This window comes from Phacochoerus africanus, chromosome 3 (assembly GCF_016906955.1).
Source record: "Phacochoerus africanus isolate WHEZ1 chromosome 3, ROS_Pafr_v1, whole genome shotgun sequence".
In the NCBI taxonomy this organism is placed as follows: Eukaryota; Metazoa; Chordata; class Mammalia; order Artiodactyla; family Suidae; genus Phacochoerus; species Phacochoerus africanus.
In genome coordinates, this window is record NC_062546.1 from 14,737,531 (window position 1) to 14,755,222 (window position 17,692).

A 17,692-nucleotide genomic window follows, 5' to 3' on the forward strand; every position below is an offset into this window, starting at 1 on the left:
ACACCTCTCTCCTGATAGTTGAGTAGCTGATTACATCCTGCTGCCTTAAACAGAGACATGATTTTCCAAGTGTGTTGAGTGAATAAATGTAATGCATTTCTGTCTCCCCAAATGTAGTAGATGCTAATGTTTGATGAATGAATGAATGATGGAATCTTAGTGTTTCCCCCTCTTATTAAAGGGGTTCTAGAGAAAGAAAGGAGAGAGAGGGGAGAGAGCCCCAAATGGGGTGCCTGCAGACATTGGGGGATCTCCCCTTGTTCCCCCTTCCTGCACCCCCATGGCCCTCCCCAGAGGTGGCCCCAGCATCCCCCAAACCCTCCCTTCCCCCAGCCCTTCCCCTCTGCATCCCTGCAGGGCTGTGATGGGCCCTGAAACTGCCTGATGGAGTAAGGGGATGAGTTCCTGCAGCGCACAGGGAAGTCATAAGCTGCAGGAAATGAAGGCTTTGGAGCGGTGCCTCCTCCTCACCCATAACTCCAGCCTCATTACGACCAGCCCAGGCCATAATGTTGGGAATCAACGCACCGGATCCCCAGGGGCAGCAGCACAGCTCAGGAACTGCGTGCGGAGCAGGGCCACCACGGTGGGGGAGGGTCTGCCAGCATCCCTCGGCTGTGCCTTCATGCCGAGTGAGACCCCACGGAGTGGGCGAGGAAGGGGTGCTAGGGATGCTCACGGTGGGGTCAAGAGTTCTCCTGACGTCCATTAGTTCAGGGTGGGTCTGGAGGGAGAGGGAACGGCTGGCTTGGGGACTTTTCAGCTCTGCCCCAGGAACCGATGTTGTCTCATTCTCGTTGCCCTGAAATGCAGTTTTAACCCCCTCACCATCACCCCCACCTCCCAACAGATGACATCTACCCCAGAACCCCTTCCATAAAGAAATCCTGGAGCTGCTAGTGGGAAAGAGCCCTGGGGAGTCACGCATCTGCAAAATGGGTATAAGACAGCAACTTTCACAGTTGTTGTGATTCATGGGAGTTAGTGAGTTCAAGTTATGAGAACTGCTGGCTGTGGTCCTGGGTCACAAGAAGTGATCGGCCTGTCTTCTGCTCCAAAGATTCCAGCCACTTCCCTCATCTGCAGGAGGACCTGGCTGGGGGCCAGGCCAGTCCCTCCCAGATCCTCTGCTCAGCCACACACCTCATGTTTCCAAGCTGACTCCCCAAACTAGCCAGACCACCCCCAACCTGCCTGCCCACTCCTCTGCCAGGACACCCATCCTTTTCTAACCACCCGTCAGAGGCCTCCTCCTCCAAGAAGCAGCCCTGATTCCCTCCCACCTACCTGCCCCTTCTGGACACCTGTGCCCACTCTCTTCCTAGAGCCCCCCAGGTGCCAGGTTGCACCCCCTTTCAGAGCCCTGATCACACACCACCAGACATTCAGGTGGGTGCACGAGGGGTCTTGACTCTCGCACCACTGAACTGTGTGCTTACTTACCTTTGTCTTAGCATCCAGCCCATACCTGGCACAGAGTCAAAACTCAGCGCGATAGAGTTGTTGAACTGAGCTGAACTCGGTTTGGGAAGAGAAGTGGGGACCCAGCTCCTCACCTCCACTTATGCTTCTCAGTGCCTGAAACTCCTCCATTGCCGTCCCCTGTAAACACCCACGTTGAGCCATTATTCATCATTATGGCTTGAGTAGGAGTGAGTCCCTCAGATCCTTTCTTGCTGAAAGCAGGATCTGATGGAGGGAGGGAAGCAGAGATGGATGGATCTGGGGACGGCAGTGCTGGTCCAGGAAGGGGGCGAGGTGGCTCTCAGACTCTGGGAAAGGAAGGTCCTCTGAGGAGGATGGGGGGACCCCAGAGGCAGGCTCAGAGGGAAGGTGACCTTGCCCAGAGCCACACAGGGAGCCTCCAAGCAAGGCCCTCTGGGACTCTGGCACCCCACCCCGTAAAGGGATGTGGAGGGACTCACAGGAGATCAGAAGGCCCTCCCTGGGCTCCTGTGTATGGGGTAGAATGAGCAGAGGGATGGGTGACAGGCAGGGTGCGGGACTCCGCACCCAGAAGGCTTGGGAGCTCTTGAAGAAGGGAAAGCTCCCCTTCTAGGATGGGGGTTTTCTAGAGGGTGGGCTGGGCTGGAGAGATTTGCAGCCGTGGGGTGTCGGGGGCAGGGAAGGCATCTTATAAGGTCCCGGCTCCTGTGGGACCGTGGCCTATGGGAGGCCCACGAAGAAACAGCTGGAGGAGGGGTCCACGAGGAAAGGGGGTGCCGGGAGAGGGTGAGAGAGAGGATGTGTGCGGTGGGAGTTGAAAGGAAGCTTCCAGGGCTGGGGGGGAGGGGACAGGACATGACTTCTTGACTGTGAGCCCAAGAAGGCAGGAACGACTTGGTCCTGTTTGTCCCACCCTGCACCGTGCCAGGCACACTGTCGGCGTTTAATTAGTACCCGAAGGACAAAAAGATAGACGCAACCTGCCCTGTCTCCGCAGAGAGCCTCCTCTGATGTTTTCTCATTTCTCTCGCAGACTCCTGGTCGGGACGGCCCCTAGTCCCCGAAGGATCCGCCGGACCCCAGCCAGCACCCCTGAGCGCAGGGACCATGGCACACCCCCGACTCCGGAGCTGCAGAGGCGCTGCCTGGTGATCCGGCTGCGGCCGCGCCAGGGGGGCGCGGGCGGGGACCCCGGGGCCGTCCATGCCCCGGGTGCGGCCGCGCCCCCTCCCTCTGCAGCCAGGCGCCCCCAAGGCTGGGCGGCATTCAGGGCCGCGCGCCTGTCCGGGTGCCCCGTCGGGGGCGGCGCCCCGGTGGCCGCGCTGAGGCCACCATGTGACACTGCACCGCTCTGTCCTGCCATCGAGCGGCCACGCCCTGGTGCCTCCCGTCCATGCTCCTGGGCCCAGGCCCCTGGCAGGCCAAGCATGAGGCCGCGGCTCGACGGCCGGGGGCTCCGAGAGGGAGCCGCGCTGTCGCCGGCGTTGCTGCTGCTGCTGCTACTGCTGCTGCTACCGCCGCCGCCGCAGCTGCCAGGACCCCTGTGGGCGGCGGGCACGCCAGCGCCATCGGAGCCCCGGGCTGCGCAGGACGGCGCGCCTGGCACAGGCCGCGTGAAGCGCGGCTGGGTGTGGAACCAGTTTTTCGTGGTGGAGGAGTACACGGGCACCGAGCCCCTGTACGTGGGCAAGGTAAAGTGGGATCCCCATCCACTATCCCCCCCCCCCAGGACCCGGGAGCCCTCTGGTAGATGCAAAGGACCCCAGTTCCCCTCCCCTCCAACCCAGTCCCCGCGGCCGCCTCCCAGCTGCCCCCGGTCAGGGGCGGACAACAGAGTCATCCCTCTGTTCCGTGCCCACCCACATCTTTTTCTAGTCTGTCTCCCTTTTGCATCCTGGAGCAGAGAGTGCACTAGGTAGACCCAGTTCATTTTGTAGATCAATGCACGGAGAATGTAGAAACGAGTTTGCCAATAGGACGGTGTCACACACAAACTGTCCCCTCTCTGCTTAAAATTCTTCAATAGCTTCCCATGCCCTAGGGGTCAAGCCCAAATGCCATCCCACTATTGGCTAAGTTCTGGCCTCCCAGCCAGCCTCATCTCCTGCCACGCTCCCTGTGAGTCTCCAGCCACGGCACCCCTCTGATGTCCTTCTGATGGTCCCTCTGAGGCCCCCCCCCACAGGCTCCTGCCAGCCACCCCCCCAGATTGTTTACTTCCCCCAACTGCTCTGTCCTGCTCCTTCTACTGCTTGCAGTATCTCACAGTCAGGTCCCTGCTCAGAGGCCGCTTACTCAGAAAAGCCATCCCGGATCACACCAGGCTAGATCACATCCTCCTGTATGTGGCCATGCCTCCCTGTTCTGTGCCCTCCAAGGTCCTGGTATCTTTGCTTCATGACGCTTAATTATGCATGTGTTTGTTTGATTATGCAGTTGAGGCATGTCTCTCCTGTTAGATTGTGTTTGTTTTGCTCACTGTAAAATCTTCAGTGCCTAGCGCAGACATTGCTCACTGACTGTTCATTGCGTGAGTGAATGAGAGCTACTTTCTCAAACTCTCTGAGTAATTGTTGTGCCCTGAGTGTCAGGCGCTGAGAAGGACTTTTGTTCATCTATTCAATCCCAGAGCCCCTCATGGGTATGATGCTGGGGAGGCAGAGGGAAGTGAGGTCCAGCCTCTGCCATTTGCAGGCTCCCCAGAGTGGCAGAGACACCCTGGTGCATAAAAAGCCTCACGGGTCATGGAGTTCCCGTGGTGGCTCAGTGGTAACAAACCCGACTAGTATCCATGAGGACACGGGTTCGATCCCTGGCCTTGCTCAGTGCGTTAATGATCCAGTGTTGCCATGAGCTGCGGTTGCAGGTTGCAGACATGGCTTGAATCCCGTGTTGCTGTGGCTGTGGTGTAGGCTGGCAGCTGTAGCTCTGTTTCGACCCCTAGCCTGGGAGCTTCCATATGCCACAGGTGTGACCTTAAAAAGCAAAAAATAAAAGGCTTCGCAGGTCAGCACCTGGCACTGACTAGGCATTCAGAATAGGCATTCGGTAAGTGGTGTCTGTTGGCTGGCTTCATGGAGGGGGTTTCTAAATGCCTGAGCTGGGTTTTGACGTATGAGTAGGTGTTCAGGCTGATGAGGAAGAGGGCAGAGTCGATGCAAAGCCTTGGAGGCCTGCTGGAGCCTGGCTTCTTCAGAGACTTGGCAGCAGTTGAGATGTTGAGGTGGAGGGTGCTTGTAGGGCACGAACAGCAGGGCGGTGCCCAGGGAGTGTTTGGCTTCCGCTGAGGCCAGTCAGCGTTCCAGGAACGTTTGGTCAGCAGAGATGGGGGAAACCAGCTGTGGAGTTTGCTGTGTGCTTAAATGGACCTGAGAACTGGGAGGCTGACCAAGCTGCTCAATTCAAGGCTCAGGGATCAGGACCCTTGACAAGGGGGAGGGGAAGGTCTTGCTGTAAACCTGTGGGTTTGCCTTGCAGGAAACTCAGTTTCACTGGTCTAGATACAGTAATCCCTGGTCCTTGGTACACTCCCCTCCATCCATGTGGCTGACATGGATTCCCCCTGGCTGAGCAAAGTGGGGATTTGATGGAGCACAGAGAGGTTCATGTCTCTGCTCAAGGTCACCCAGCAAACTAGCAGCAGAATCTAGGACTCCTGACTCCCAGCCAGGGTGGCGAGATGGTGGAGCTGGTAGAATGAAGCGAAGGGAAGGGGAAGGAGGAACAAGTGGCAGCCGGGCAGGAGCTAATGGTGAAGTAGCTAGGGTGCGGACGTTGGAGCCAGACACACCTGAGTTCGAGGCCTGGTTCTGCCAACCCATTAACCGGCTTACCTGAAACAAGTTACTTCTTCTCTCTGGACCTCAGTCTCTTCGTCTATGAAAGTGGGGCTGGGGGAGCCCACTTCCTGGGGTTGTGAAAGGCTGAAAGAAGAAAACTGAGCGCAAGGTGTTGGGCGTGTGGCCTGGTTGTTTATTGTTGTCTCATTATTCCCACACGAAGCACTTTACCCTTAAACTGCAAGGCAGAAATCATGGTTCCCTCTTGTAGACAAGGGAGTCGAGGTGCAAGAGGGCAGGTGCCTTAGTCAGAGTTGGAACCTGTGCATATCGGAGGCCAGTCCCAGCCTGTGTCTCCAAACCTCTCCAAAACCTCCGGGCTTGGTAGAGGGACTTTGGTCCAGGAAAGCCCCAGCAGGTCAGGAAAGGACTCTGACACATCCGCCTAAACATCAGCTGTGAGGTCTCAGGCACCTCAGCCCTGTCATCTGCCCGGCAGCTGGGGTCTGAGAAGGCCCCCTCAGCTACCCACATCCCCAAGAGATGAAAGAGTCAGCCACTGCGGTATCACTTCTGTCTGCATCCACTTAGCCATTATCATCTCAACAGCAGGAGTCAAGTGCCACCTCTGTCTCCTTGAACTACAGTCTGTCGGTGATGGGAGGGCCCAACTAAGTCTCTTTATTCTAAGATGGGGAAACTGAGGCTGGAGGCAGAGAACATCACGCCAAGGCCACTCGGCTTTCCAGGGAAGTTTGATTGGCAGGCATGGGGTGAGACCACCGTGGTGGTAGAACCAACCCCAAGGATGAGGCTCTCCTGACATGGGCTCTGGGCTCAGTGCAGTTTATCTGTCCTGTATGAAGCATCTTCTATGAGCCCAGTATTGTGCCAGGCCCTGGGGGTCCTTCTTCTCGCAGCATCCCCGCTGCTGCCATGACTACGTTATCCTTCCCTCCATCATCTTCACCCAGAGCCCCTCCCCTCTTACTCTCAGACGAGCACTCTGTGCAAGGAAGGAAGAGAAGTTTCCATCTCTTTGCAAACACGTGCCCAAAGCACCCTTTCTTATGAAAGATGATATAGTGTGTGGTTCAGCAGGGCCAACCGGAGCCAGACTGCCAGGGCTCAAATCCCAGCTCTGCTGCTTGTGTCCTCTGGCCCTGGCACATCCTTTAACCTCTCTGTGCCTCAGTCTCCCCATCTGCTGAGTGAGGCTATGCCTGGCACCTCCTCCAAGAGTTGTGATGAGGAGTCAGTCAGTTAGCTTAGGCCGAGAACCTGGGAGCTCCCAGTACGTGCTCAGCAAGTCTCAGCTTTTATGATGATGGGTCTGGCCTGATATTTCCACACCTGGAGTACACACAGATATTAGGAACCCCTGCCCCCCCCATCCCCAAAGCCTCCTGAGCCGTCCGATGTCCTAGTTTCTCACCAGAGTGGGGGGAGGGGTAACCAGCGCATCCCTCACTCTAGGAATATGAGCTTGGCCTTTTGAAAATCCCCTGTCCCCTTTCCGGCCAAGTCCCTCCTTTGTACGAGTGGTTGTGTGTGCACACATGTATGCATACACACGCACACATTCATGCCGTCCTCGCTCGCTCTTCAGGGAGAAAGGACTCCTCCACGGTTTCAGTTAATTCACTGCTTCCCGGTCCCCCGCCCCAGGGAGCCGCTCGGAGCATCCGTCCTTGTCGAATTCCAAAGGTAGCTTAGCAACCGCACCATCCGCCATCCGCTGAGTGAACCCTGGGCGCCCAACAGGAACCTATTTTACAACTGCTTCCTCCATCACTCACCGCCAGGCTCCTTTCGGCACCTGCGGGAACCACGGGGTCCCCTGGGTTATCGCCAGGGCCCCACACCAATGGGCCCCTGTGCCGTCCTGCCCGCCTCAGCAGCGCAGCCCACCTGGTCCCCCCTCACCTTCTCACAACACCCACCCTCGGCAACCTCCCAGCATTTCCATACAGTCCGGGTACTTGGGCTAATCCCTTTCCCCAACCATAATTTCCCCCGAGGCTTCTGTCAGCTGGATGTGGATTTTGTAGGATTTTTAATTTTTTTAAAAAACAAGAGAATTATGGGGTCAGCACTTATGACCAACTCCTGTGGGCGGTGAGATCTATTTTAGATATACTGCAGGATTAAAGTGGGGAGGAGAGCAGATTTAATTAAGTTGCTAATATTTAAAGAAAATTGATGAACTCCTGGTTTACGAGGAGCCCAGGCACGAACAGACCCCTCCTGGAGGGGGGGAGGCTTTTTATTTGATTTGCTTTCTGTTTAAATCCTGGACTCGTTTTTATTTGCGTAGCCGCACTGTCCGTTTAATTGTCTTTAATAAGGAAAACGTACCTCTGCTCGCATTTAATTTTGATTTAATTAGGAGGAAGTAATTAATGGCCTCGTAAATCCCGTTTTTCAGCCCCCCCCCCCCCCCCGGGATGGAAGCCATCACTCTGGTGTTTTTCCCGTTGTTTATGATCCAGGGCCAGGGCTTAGGGAGGGAGAATTCCCTCTGGGCTGGCCACGCTTGACGCAGAGAAAAGAACCCAAGATGCGAAGTTACACAGGCCTCAGGCCGCCTCTTGTTCACTGTGCGGCTTTACATAGGATACGGGCCCTCTCTGAGCCTCAGTTTGCCAACCTGTTCAATGGGGAGAAGATAATCTCTATGTCGCAAGATCACTGAGATATCAAGGAGGGAACAGTAGGAGGTCTGGAAGTGTCCCCTAGGCTAGCTCATGTGTACCTGGGGTTTAACCAAATCACTGAAACCTCCAGAAATCCCGGAAGACAGCTGGTAGATTCTAATGACAGTTGTATACTTCATTATTCGTTTATTCAGTGTGTGGTGCTGTGGCCTCTGCTTGGTGCCGGCGAAATGGAAGCAAACAGCCATAGGCTTGATATCCTCAGGGAGTTCACCATCCCACACACTCACACACACACACACACACACCCCTCTCTCCCACTCCCCCTGTATTTTCTCTGCACACTCTGTCAGACACCTAGTATGTACCAGGCATGGTGAGCTCAGACGGAGACAGTCAACGTTAGTCCCTGCCCATGAGGCCCACAACAGCTGGGGAGACAGATTACAACAGGGGGGTGTGGAACAGAGGGGAGTGTGCACAGGGCAGGGGTGCAGAGCAGGAGGAGGGGACATTGGGAGGGCATCTGGGAGGGCTGCCTGAAGGAGGAAACCAGCTGGGTTTAAAGGATGAGAAGATGTTGCATGATGGCCCCTGGGTCTCCAGTGGGTCAGGTGTTGAGACTGTAGCTCTTGTGTCAGGAGATGAGGGGGGGGAACAAGGGGACTCTTAGTCCCTCCCGAGACTAGGTGCCTGAAAAGGAGTGGCAACTCATCTTCACTGAGCACTGACTGTGTGCCTGGAGCTCTCTCATATCATCATATTATAGAGGGAGCTCGTGATCTATGGAGAAACAATATTGGTCTCATTTATAGATGAGAAAACTGAGGCTCAGAGGAGGGGAATGTCTCGCTCAGTACCAGCCACAGGTGGGTGACAGAGCTGATGCTGGCACCCAGCCATTCCTGAATCCAAAGCCCACCGCCATCTCTCCTGACTTGTGATTTAAAGTCCTTTTCCAAATGATGAAATAGATGGAAGAGGTGGCCGGGGACTGTGGCCTGTGAGGACAGGGTAGTACAGGCCTCTCCCTGAGCCCTGCAGCCCAGTGGCCACCCGGCAGCCCGCTCCCGCCTCCCTCTGCCTCTTCCTTAGCCAGAAACATCGTAAGCGTTCCCACCAGATTCCAGAGTGACCAAACTGCGCTTTGGAGTCAAACAGACCTGGGCCTATCTCCAGCTCTTCACCTGGAAAATGGGGAGACTTTTACATGGGCCCAGAGTTAAATTAGATCTCTGCAGAAGCCTGCAATCTGGCACATAGCAGGTGTTCAATAAACAAGAGCACCAAACTCCAGCCTCACAGCTGAGAGTCTTGAGACACCCGCCCTTGGGATAGAGCCACAGGTAGAGCCAGAGCCAGGAGCCAGGCAGGCAGGGCGAGCGGCCCAAGCTCTTAGCTTCTCCCCGGGCTGACCAGCCCTGTCTGATGCTGCAGACCCCAGAGAGTAGCCCCTGAGCCCCATTGTGAGCTCTGTGTCCTGCTTCACGGAAGAATATCATTGGTGACGTCACCACTCGGTTCTACTCCCTCCCCCCGTAAGTGGTCCCTGGCCGGGGGTTTGAGATAAAATGTCAAGGACATCGGGGACATGACGGAGACCCGGGGGGCCAGAAAGGGAAGGAGACAACCACTTACAGAGTGTGTAGGTCATTACCAACATAATGGCGTTTCATCTTCACCACGCCCGTGCCAGGTAGGATTCGATCTGATTTCTCAGGTGGAAGAATGGACCCAGAAGGTAATATTAACACATGCTGTGATCAGAGCACTAGTGAGCGATGGAGTCAGGCAACTGGCTTCCCACCCTTAGCTGGGTGACAAAGCGAATGACCTCCCCTTTCTGTGCCTCCGTTTTCTCATCTGAGAAATGGGGGTGATAGTAAGATTATAGCTGGTCAGCATTTCCCCAAATGGTATCTCACTGCTCAGGAATGTTTGCTGATTTAATCAACTGGCAACAGGTCTGACTGGGAAGTGGGTGGAGGCTCCCTGAGAGGGATCCAGTTTGCCCTCTTCTCTCGCCATCCTGCCTGAGCAAAGGTGGAGAGGAAGCATCAACAGCAAGCAGGAGAGACAGGTCTCCTCATCCCCAGCACGGCCGCTGATTCAGGGCCGATGTCTTGAGATAATTTTATTGGGGGTATTAAACTGAGTTATGAGGTTTTTACAATCCAGCCACTTATGAGAAATCTATTAACAGTAACTGGACAGGAAGAAGGCTTCTCGGTGGAGCTCAGGACGGGCATTAATTGGGGCAATCTATAACAGGACGGGGACCCGGAAAGGTTCCACCCGGCGCCTCCATTTACTCCCCGCAATTTCTGCTGAGAATCAGCAGACTCGCCAAAAAGAGAGAGATGCCCATTAATCGGCTAATGAAATATGAAAATGTTTATGGGCCATTCAATCTTCCAAATGGCACTTCTATAATCCACCTTTCAGACACAAAGTTCCACCAGCAGAATTTATACCCAGGCTCCTCCTGTGTGGCAGGGGGTGGGCTTTCATCCCCCTTCGTGATGACTTCATTGGCACCTGTTATCCTGCCGAGTGTGATGGGGTACATGGCATCCCAACCCAGAAGGGGCCTTAGGGATTCTCTCGTTCGCACCCCATCTCTGCAGAAGCTTACAGAGGAGCAGGGACCCACCCAAGGTCACTGGCTTCATCAGATACATTTTATTCTGCTCAGAGCTGCCTCGGAGATTTGGACATTGGAGGATGAGGACTTGGGTGTTTCTATTTGGAAGAACAGTCTTTCTGCTTGTTCCTTGCCCAGGAGATCTCAGTGCAGTGAAAACAGCCTGGCTTCTGGAGCTTAACAGTGCCTGGATTAAATCCCAGTTATATATAGCTAACATTTAGTAATAATATAATAATAACGATAGCTACCATTTATAGGACACTTACTATGTCTCAGGAAGGCTGATTTTCAGCGAGCACCTACCAGTATAGTTGTACCGGTGGTTAAAATAGGGAAAAAGCTCCCTACCTGCAGTAAATAGTCCCTTTCCTCTCCCTCGCCCCAACTCCCTCATTCCCTGGACCTCTGTGTGATCCGGCACGCCCAGCGTTCCTGCCTGGCCCAGCAGGGGCCCTGCTGCGGCACCGCTCCATGGGCAGTTCCTCTGCCAGGCTGGCTGTTACATATTGTCAGTGTCCCCTGTTGCCAGGCAGGTGCCGAGGGCCTTATTTGGACCTCACACTCAATAAACTCCCCCAGAACCTCTAGAAGGAGGTGCTGTTATGATCCACATATTCCAGAGGAGGCACCTGAGGCCCAGAGAGGTACAGTGACTTGTGCAAGGACACACAGCATGGCGATGCTGGAGGCAAGGCCAGGCCAGGCCATACTGCTTCTTCCCTGCCATGGGTTCCTCCCAAGCAGTTTGAGGCTGGAATGAGAAAGCCCAGGTTGGAGTTCCCGTCGCGGCTCAGCAGAAACAAATCTGACTATATCCATGCGGACACAGGTTCGATCCCTGGCCTTGCTCAGCAGGTTAAGGATCTGGGTTGCTGTGAGCTGTGGTGTAGGTTGCAGACATGGCTCGGATCCAGTGTTGCTATTGCTGTTGCTGTGGCGTAGGCCAGCAGCTACAGCAGCTCCCATTCGACCCCTAGCCTGGGAACGTCCATATGCCCTGAATGTGGCCCTAAAAAAAAAAAAAAGAAAGAAAGAGAGAGAGAGAGAGAAAAGAAAGAAAGCACAGGCTGTGACCCAGGCCAGTTAGTCCAGCGCTCTGACCTTGAGCAAATCATCCCAATTCTCTAATCCTCAGTCAGAAAATGGGGGAAAAAAAATCTGTAAAGTGAAGATAGCAAAAGCTACTCTAGAGGAATTTGTTTTTTAAAGAACTCTGAACTAGATAAGTGTGTAAATTGCTTAGCACAGTGCCCGGCACATAGTAGGTGCTCCTCCAATTTGCGTTCCCTTTCCTCCTCTGTCCCTCCACTCCATGTCCCCACCATGTGCCAAGCCCTGAGGCTGGCTTTCTAGGTACCAGATGAGCAAGAAATACCAGCCCTGGAGTTCCTTTTGTGGCTCAGTAGGTTAAGCACCTGACATATTATCCATGAGGATGTGGGTTCAATCCATGGCCTTGCTCAGCAGGTTAAGGATCCAGCATTGCTGCACGCTGCAGCATGGGTCACAGATGCGGCTCCCATCCGGCGTTGCTGTGGCAGCTACAGGTCCAATTCGGCCCCAAGCCTGGGCACTTCCGTATGCTGCAGGTGGGCCATAGAAAGAAAAGAAAAGAAAAAGAAGAGGAAGATACCACTGCTAACCTCTGAGGATTCAGAGCCTAGGGACTGCGGTCAAGGGCAGCAGCTTGGAAGTTTGTTAGAAGGGCAAACTCTTGAGGTCCCACCCAGACCTACTGGGTCAGAATCTGCTTTGCAATGAGATCTTCAGGTGATTTGCCTGCACATTAAGGTTTGAGAAACATGGCTACAGCGATCCTACAGGCTGAGCGTCATAATGACGGCTTGATGTATTGCAAAGATTTGGAATGGTGGGGTTGAGGGGGGGGGGGTCCGAGAAAGCTTTGGGGAAGAGGTGGCCCTTGAACTGAGCCTTGCAGGATGAGTAGACTCTCAGTAGACAGAGAAATAAGGACAGGGCACTCAAGGAAGAAGAGGTGCAGAGGTGGCTCTAGCTTCTTTGTAAGGGCAATGGGGAGCCACAGGAGAGGTCTAAGCAGGGGAGGATGTGTTCAGATGGCTCTGGCTACAGAGGGAAAAGGAAAGGTAGATGACGGGGGCAGGAAGCACGGTGGACCTGACAGTGAGACCTGGGACAAGGATGGTGCGAGGCCTCCCAGCCGCAGTGTCTTCACCGAAGAATAGGTCTGTCAGGAGTTCACGTCGTGCCTCAGTGGCTAACGAATTAGACTAGGAACCATGAGGTTGCGGGTTCGATCCCTAGCCTTGCTCAGTGGGTTAAGGACCCGACGTTGCCTTGAGCTGTGGTGTAGGTAGCAGACGCGGCTCAGATCCCGCATTGCTGTGGCTCTGGTGTAGGCCGGCGGCTACAACTCCGATTGGACCCCTAGCCTGGGAACCTCCATATGCTGTGGGAGCGGCCTAAGAAATGGCAAAAAGACAAAAAAAAAAGAATAGGTCTGTCAAAGAAGCGATGCGGTTAGGAAGGGGCCCCTAGTGGGTCTTGGGGGGCTGGGGGGGCCAAGCCAAGAGGAGCTCCCACCCCAGCCTCCATCCTGCCTTCCTCCCTGCCTCCCCAGATCCACTCGGACTCAGACGAGGGGGACGGGGCCATCAAGTACACCATCTCGGGCGAGGGCGCTGGGACCATCTTCCTGATCGATGAGCTGACGGGCGACATCCACGCCATGGAGCGCCTGGACCGGGAGCAGAAGACCTTCTACACGCTGAGGGCTCAGGCCCGGGACCGCGCCACCAACCGCCTGCTGGAGCCCGAGTCGGAGTTCATCATCAAGGTGCAGGACATCAACGACAGCGAGCCCCGCTTCCTGCACGGCCCCTACATCGGCAGCGTGGCTGAGCTCTCACCCACAGGTGGGCTGCGGGGGGCAGGGAGAAGGGGAAGGGGAGCTGCCAGGCTGTGAGAAGGCGCTTGGGGTGGGGTGGGGGGGTGGGGAGGCAGGCGAGGCAGGAACCTCCATCCGCAGCAGAAGGTACAGGTGTAAGCTCAGGTGCCTGCACGAGCTCAGGCGACGTCCTGGGCGGTCACAGCTGCACACCTGCACAGAGGCATACCTGTGACCCCAGGCATATACAGGGACACGGTCCCCACATAGGGACATAGACCTACGTGTGGACACGGGGACACACTTGGACACACTTATACACCCTCGCGTAGTCACACAGGCCCAGATGCACCTGTACACAGCCCCACTCGGCATGGCTCCACACGCTGGCAACATCGGGACCTGCTGACCTGGCCTTTCACCAGACTCAACCACACACAGACACAGCACAGCCCTTGACCACAACCCCCACACGAATGCAGACACAACTGAACCTGGGCTCACCTACACCCAGAATCAACCAGAGTGGACACAGCTGCTGAAACAAAGCCCAGCCACACAACCAGATATGGCCTCACGCCCGACATGGTCACACACAACGCCACCCAGGAAGCAGCCCCTCCCATCAGTGGAGCTTGTGCACAGACACAGCCACCTGCCTAGACGTGGGCGAAAGCCACAGCCCGACGTTATCACCACCCCGGGGTCTCGGGCTCCGAGTGGAGCTGCAGACAAGCGTGGGCACAGCCAGATGCAACAACCTCCAGACAGCTTCATCCACTGCCCACAGGAAGCCCCAACACACCCAGCCCGGCCACCCAGGGACACAGGCTCACGGAGGTGGCCGAGTCCCCAGACACAGATTCAGCCGCCCATTCCCAGCTGTGGCTGCAACCCCCCGGGAGCATTGGGTCCACACAGTCGTACATGGAAAAAAAGGCAGGACACACATCAAAACGCATACCTGCCAACACAGCCATACTCAGAAACACATCTCACAGCAGTGAGATGCTGAAAAGAGCTTGGGTGACTCCCCCCTTTCCCACTGAGGGACCCACAGGGAGTGGACTGATCATCAAGGCCCCACGTAGCCTGGGGCTCCTGGTGGGAGCTGGTGCCATGGGTTGAGGGCCAAGCCGGAAGCGGCCATCTCTTCCCACACCACATAAGCCTGAGCCACCTGCCAGCCAGGCTGGACAGGGAGCAGCGGCCCTAAGTTCTAGGATCTGTTCCATCGCTGATGTACAGTGGCCGACGGCTTAACACTGCCTCTCCCTTGGCCTTCCAGCTCTGTAGCTACATGTCAGGGGCCAGGGGTATTCGGGTCCTTGGGGAAGAGTGTGGTCAGCCTTGGCTTCCCCAGACTGGGCCACACTGGCAGATTGGTTGGTAAGGAGCAGGCAGCCAGTCAAGGAAGAGAAGGGAGTGGGCCAGAGAAGATGGGGAGCACAGAGGGATGGTGGGAGAACGGAGAATGGCGGGGGGGGGGTGAATGTGGATGTGGGCTGGTGTTCACACACACACGTGCAGATGTGCACATGCACAGCCTTTAAGGCGTGTGCATGCATGTGACATGCTATGTATCTGTGAAACAGATTCATTCATTCGTTTAACGCGTATGCATAGGCACTGGGGACGCAGTGACAAGAAGACAGACCCGCCTCCCTGCTCCCATGGAGGGGACATTCAGACAGAGGAGGACAGGAAGGAAGCATGTAAACAGGCAGGGTCTGGGAAGATGACATTAAAGCAAAGACGCGAAAGAAGTGAGGGCATGATGGGGTCACTTTGCTCTACAGCAGAAATTGACAGAACATTGTCAATTAACTATACTTTAAAATTAAAAAAAAAAAAGTGAGGGCATGGGCCCCAGGGGGAACAGCATTCCAGACAGGGGGAACAGTACTTGCAAAGGCCCCAAGGTTGAACTCCCTCTGAGGAGACGCAGAGAGGCGACCAGATCATGCAGCCATGTGATCCATAGTCAGGATTTTGCCTTTCATGCTGAGCAAGCTGGGAAGTCAGTGGCGGGGCTTGTTCAGGAGAGTGACATGATCTGACTTAATTGTAACAAGATCCTGTGGCTGGTCCGTGAAGATGAGGTGGGGAGGGGGCTGGATAAGGGCAGAAGCAGATTGCGCATTGAGAAGGATACTGCAATTACCTAGGCAGGAAATGATAGTGCCTTGGAGAAAGGTGGTACCAGAAAGGGTACTGAAAAGAGATAAACTTGAGGATCTACTTTGAAAGTAGAGCTGAAAGCATTTGTTAATGGACCGGCTGTGGGATGAGAGAGGACGAAAATTCAAGGATGACCACCGAGATTTTGACCTGGGCAATTAAATAGATGCAATCTCCATTTGCTGAGATGGGAGAAACAGATTTGGGGGATGGAGGGAAACGAGGAGTTTGGTTTCAGATGTGCTAAGCTGGAAGTATTTATCAGAAAGCCGAAGAGAGATCTTGGAAAAGGCAGTTCAATATACAGGTTCAGTGGAAGGGTCTGGGCTAGAGAGATAAATCTGGAAGTTGTCCAAGGCAAAGACCCAGGGAATACTTAGAAATCAGTTTTGCAAGTGGGGAAACTAAGGCTCAGAGGAGCCAGTGAGGGGTTCAAATGCGCATAGTCAGTCGGAGGTAGCTTAACCCTCTGACTTCCCAGGTCCAGCAGCCCCCACTCCCGGATTCAAACTCTGACCTAAGGAGATGTGGTCCTGTCTCTCTTCACCTAAAACTGAGCTGCACATTTCTACATGGAAAAATCCAGAAAGATGGCCAGAGATGAGGCAAGAGAAGGAAGCTGGAATCATATCCAAAGGACTTGAGGGAACCACAAGGATGTAATGTGGGCACACTTGCATTTTAGAAATCTCCCACTGGGGAGTTCCTGTCGTGGCTCAGTGGGTTAAGGACCTGACATTGTCTCTGTGAGGATGCGGGTTCCATCCCTGGCCTCACTCCGTGGGTTAAGGATCCAGCATTGCCATGAGCTGCTGTGTAGGTCGTAGATGCAGCTCAGATCCCCATCTGCTGTGGCTGTGGCATAGGGCGGCAGCTGTAGCTCCGATTTGACCCCTGGCATGGGAACCTCCATATGCCATAGGTGAGGCCCTAGAAAGACAAAAAGAAAGACATCTCCTGGTGCTGCTGCGAGGTGGCTAGTGGATGCAGGTGAGGGGTACAGAGGGGAGTGCAGCCGCATAGCCACCATAGTGGCCTTCCCATCGCCACTTCACTCTCACTTCGACTCTGAAAGGTGGCAGGACTGATGTTAGCATCCCTGTTGAACAGATGGGAACACCAAGGCTCAGAGAGAGGAGATCTACCCACAGTCACTTAGCATGTCAGTGACCAAGCACGTCATTGGCCTTGGCTCCCAGGCTTTTGGAGCAGCAAGATTCTGTGTCACTCATGGGGAAAATGAGACCGAGAAAAGGGCAGGGACTCATTCAAGGTCACCCGGGAAGTAGGAGGCAGAGCCAGCCCCCAGCTTTATGAACACAGCTCTAAGGAGCCCCCGCCCTGCCTCCCCGCCCGCTGCCAGCCCTCCGACTCTGACATTCTCACTTAGGAAAAAGTAGGGACTTAACTTGGACAAGCCAGGGAAACCCAGGAGGAGGAAGGAGGAAGCAGAAATTAGATTAGTTTATTTCATTTGAGCAACTTTTTGAAAGGGAAGCAAGTCCGACACCGGGGTAGTTGCGGAAACTCCAGACGGCTTTGAAAATCAGTCACAATTACTGAGCCTCCTGATCTGCGCTGAGAGGGGCGGGGTCGACAAGCAGCACCGGGGGTCTGGGCTCTTCCGAGATCAGAGGGAGCGGGGATGCAGCTTGGGACATGAAAGGCTGCAGCGCTCACAAATTAAACCACTCACAGCTTAAAAGGGAAGGAAAGTGTGCCGGGGGGCCCCCAATGAGCCACACTTCTGAGGAGGGGCACGCCAGCCAGGCTGAGCCTAATGCAGTGAAGCGGGTCCTGCATCTGACAGTCAGGAGGCCTGGCTCCCCGTGTGACCTTGGGAAAGTCGCTGCCCCTCTCTGGGCCCCACGTTCCCTTCTGAGCACTGAGGGGGCTCATTCATGCCCAGAGGTTTTTTGAGCGCCTACTCTGTGCCAGGCACCATCCCTGGCATTGGGGATCCTTAGGAAGCCTACATCTAGAGCAGGGAGGGAGACAGGAAAGAAATAAACAAGCCAATGTATAATACACCCTGCGGTGTAAGTGCTGTGAAGAATAAGAGAACTGGGAGTTATATCGGGACTGCAATTTTAGATGGGGGGGAGGGAGGGCCTTT

At 55.0% G+C, this 17,692-nt stretch overlaps 1 protein-coding gene across 1 annotated transcript in view; it reads left to right on the plus strand.

Annotated features, from left to right (window-relative positions):
* Window positions 1-2,479: 2,479 nt before the first annotated feature.
* The window catches only part of CDH22 (cadherin 22), a 75,611-nt gene continuing 60,398 nt past the window's right edge, over window positions 2,480-17,692 (plus strand). The window contains exons 1-2 of the mRNA XM_047770294.1: window positions 2,480-3,137; window positions 13,129-13,423. Of these exons, the coding sequence (XP_047626250.1) occupies window positions 2,874-3,137; window positions 13,129-13,423 (559 nt within the window). The 5' untranslated portion in view covers window positions 2,480-2,873. The remainder of the gene's footprint in view (window positions 3,138-13,128; window positions 13,424-17,692) is intronic.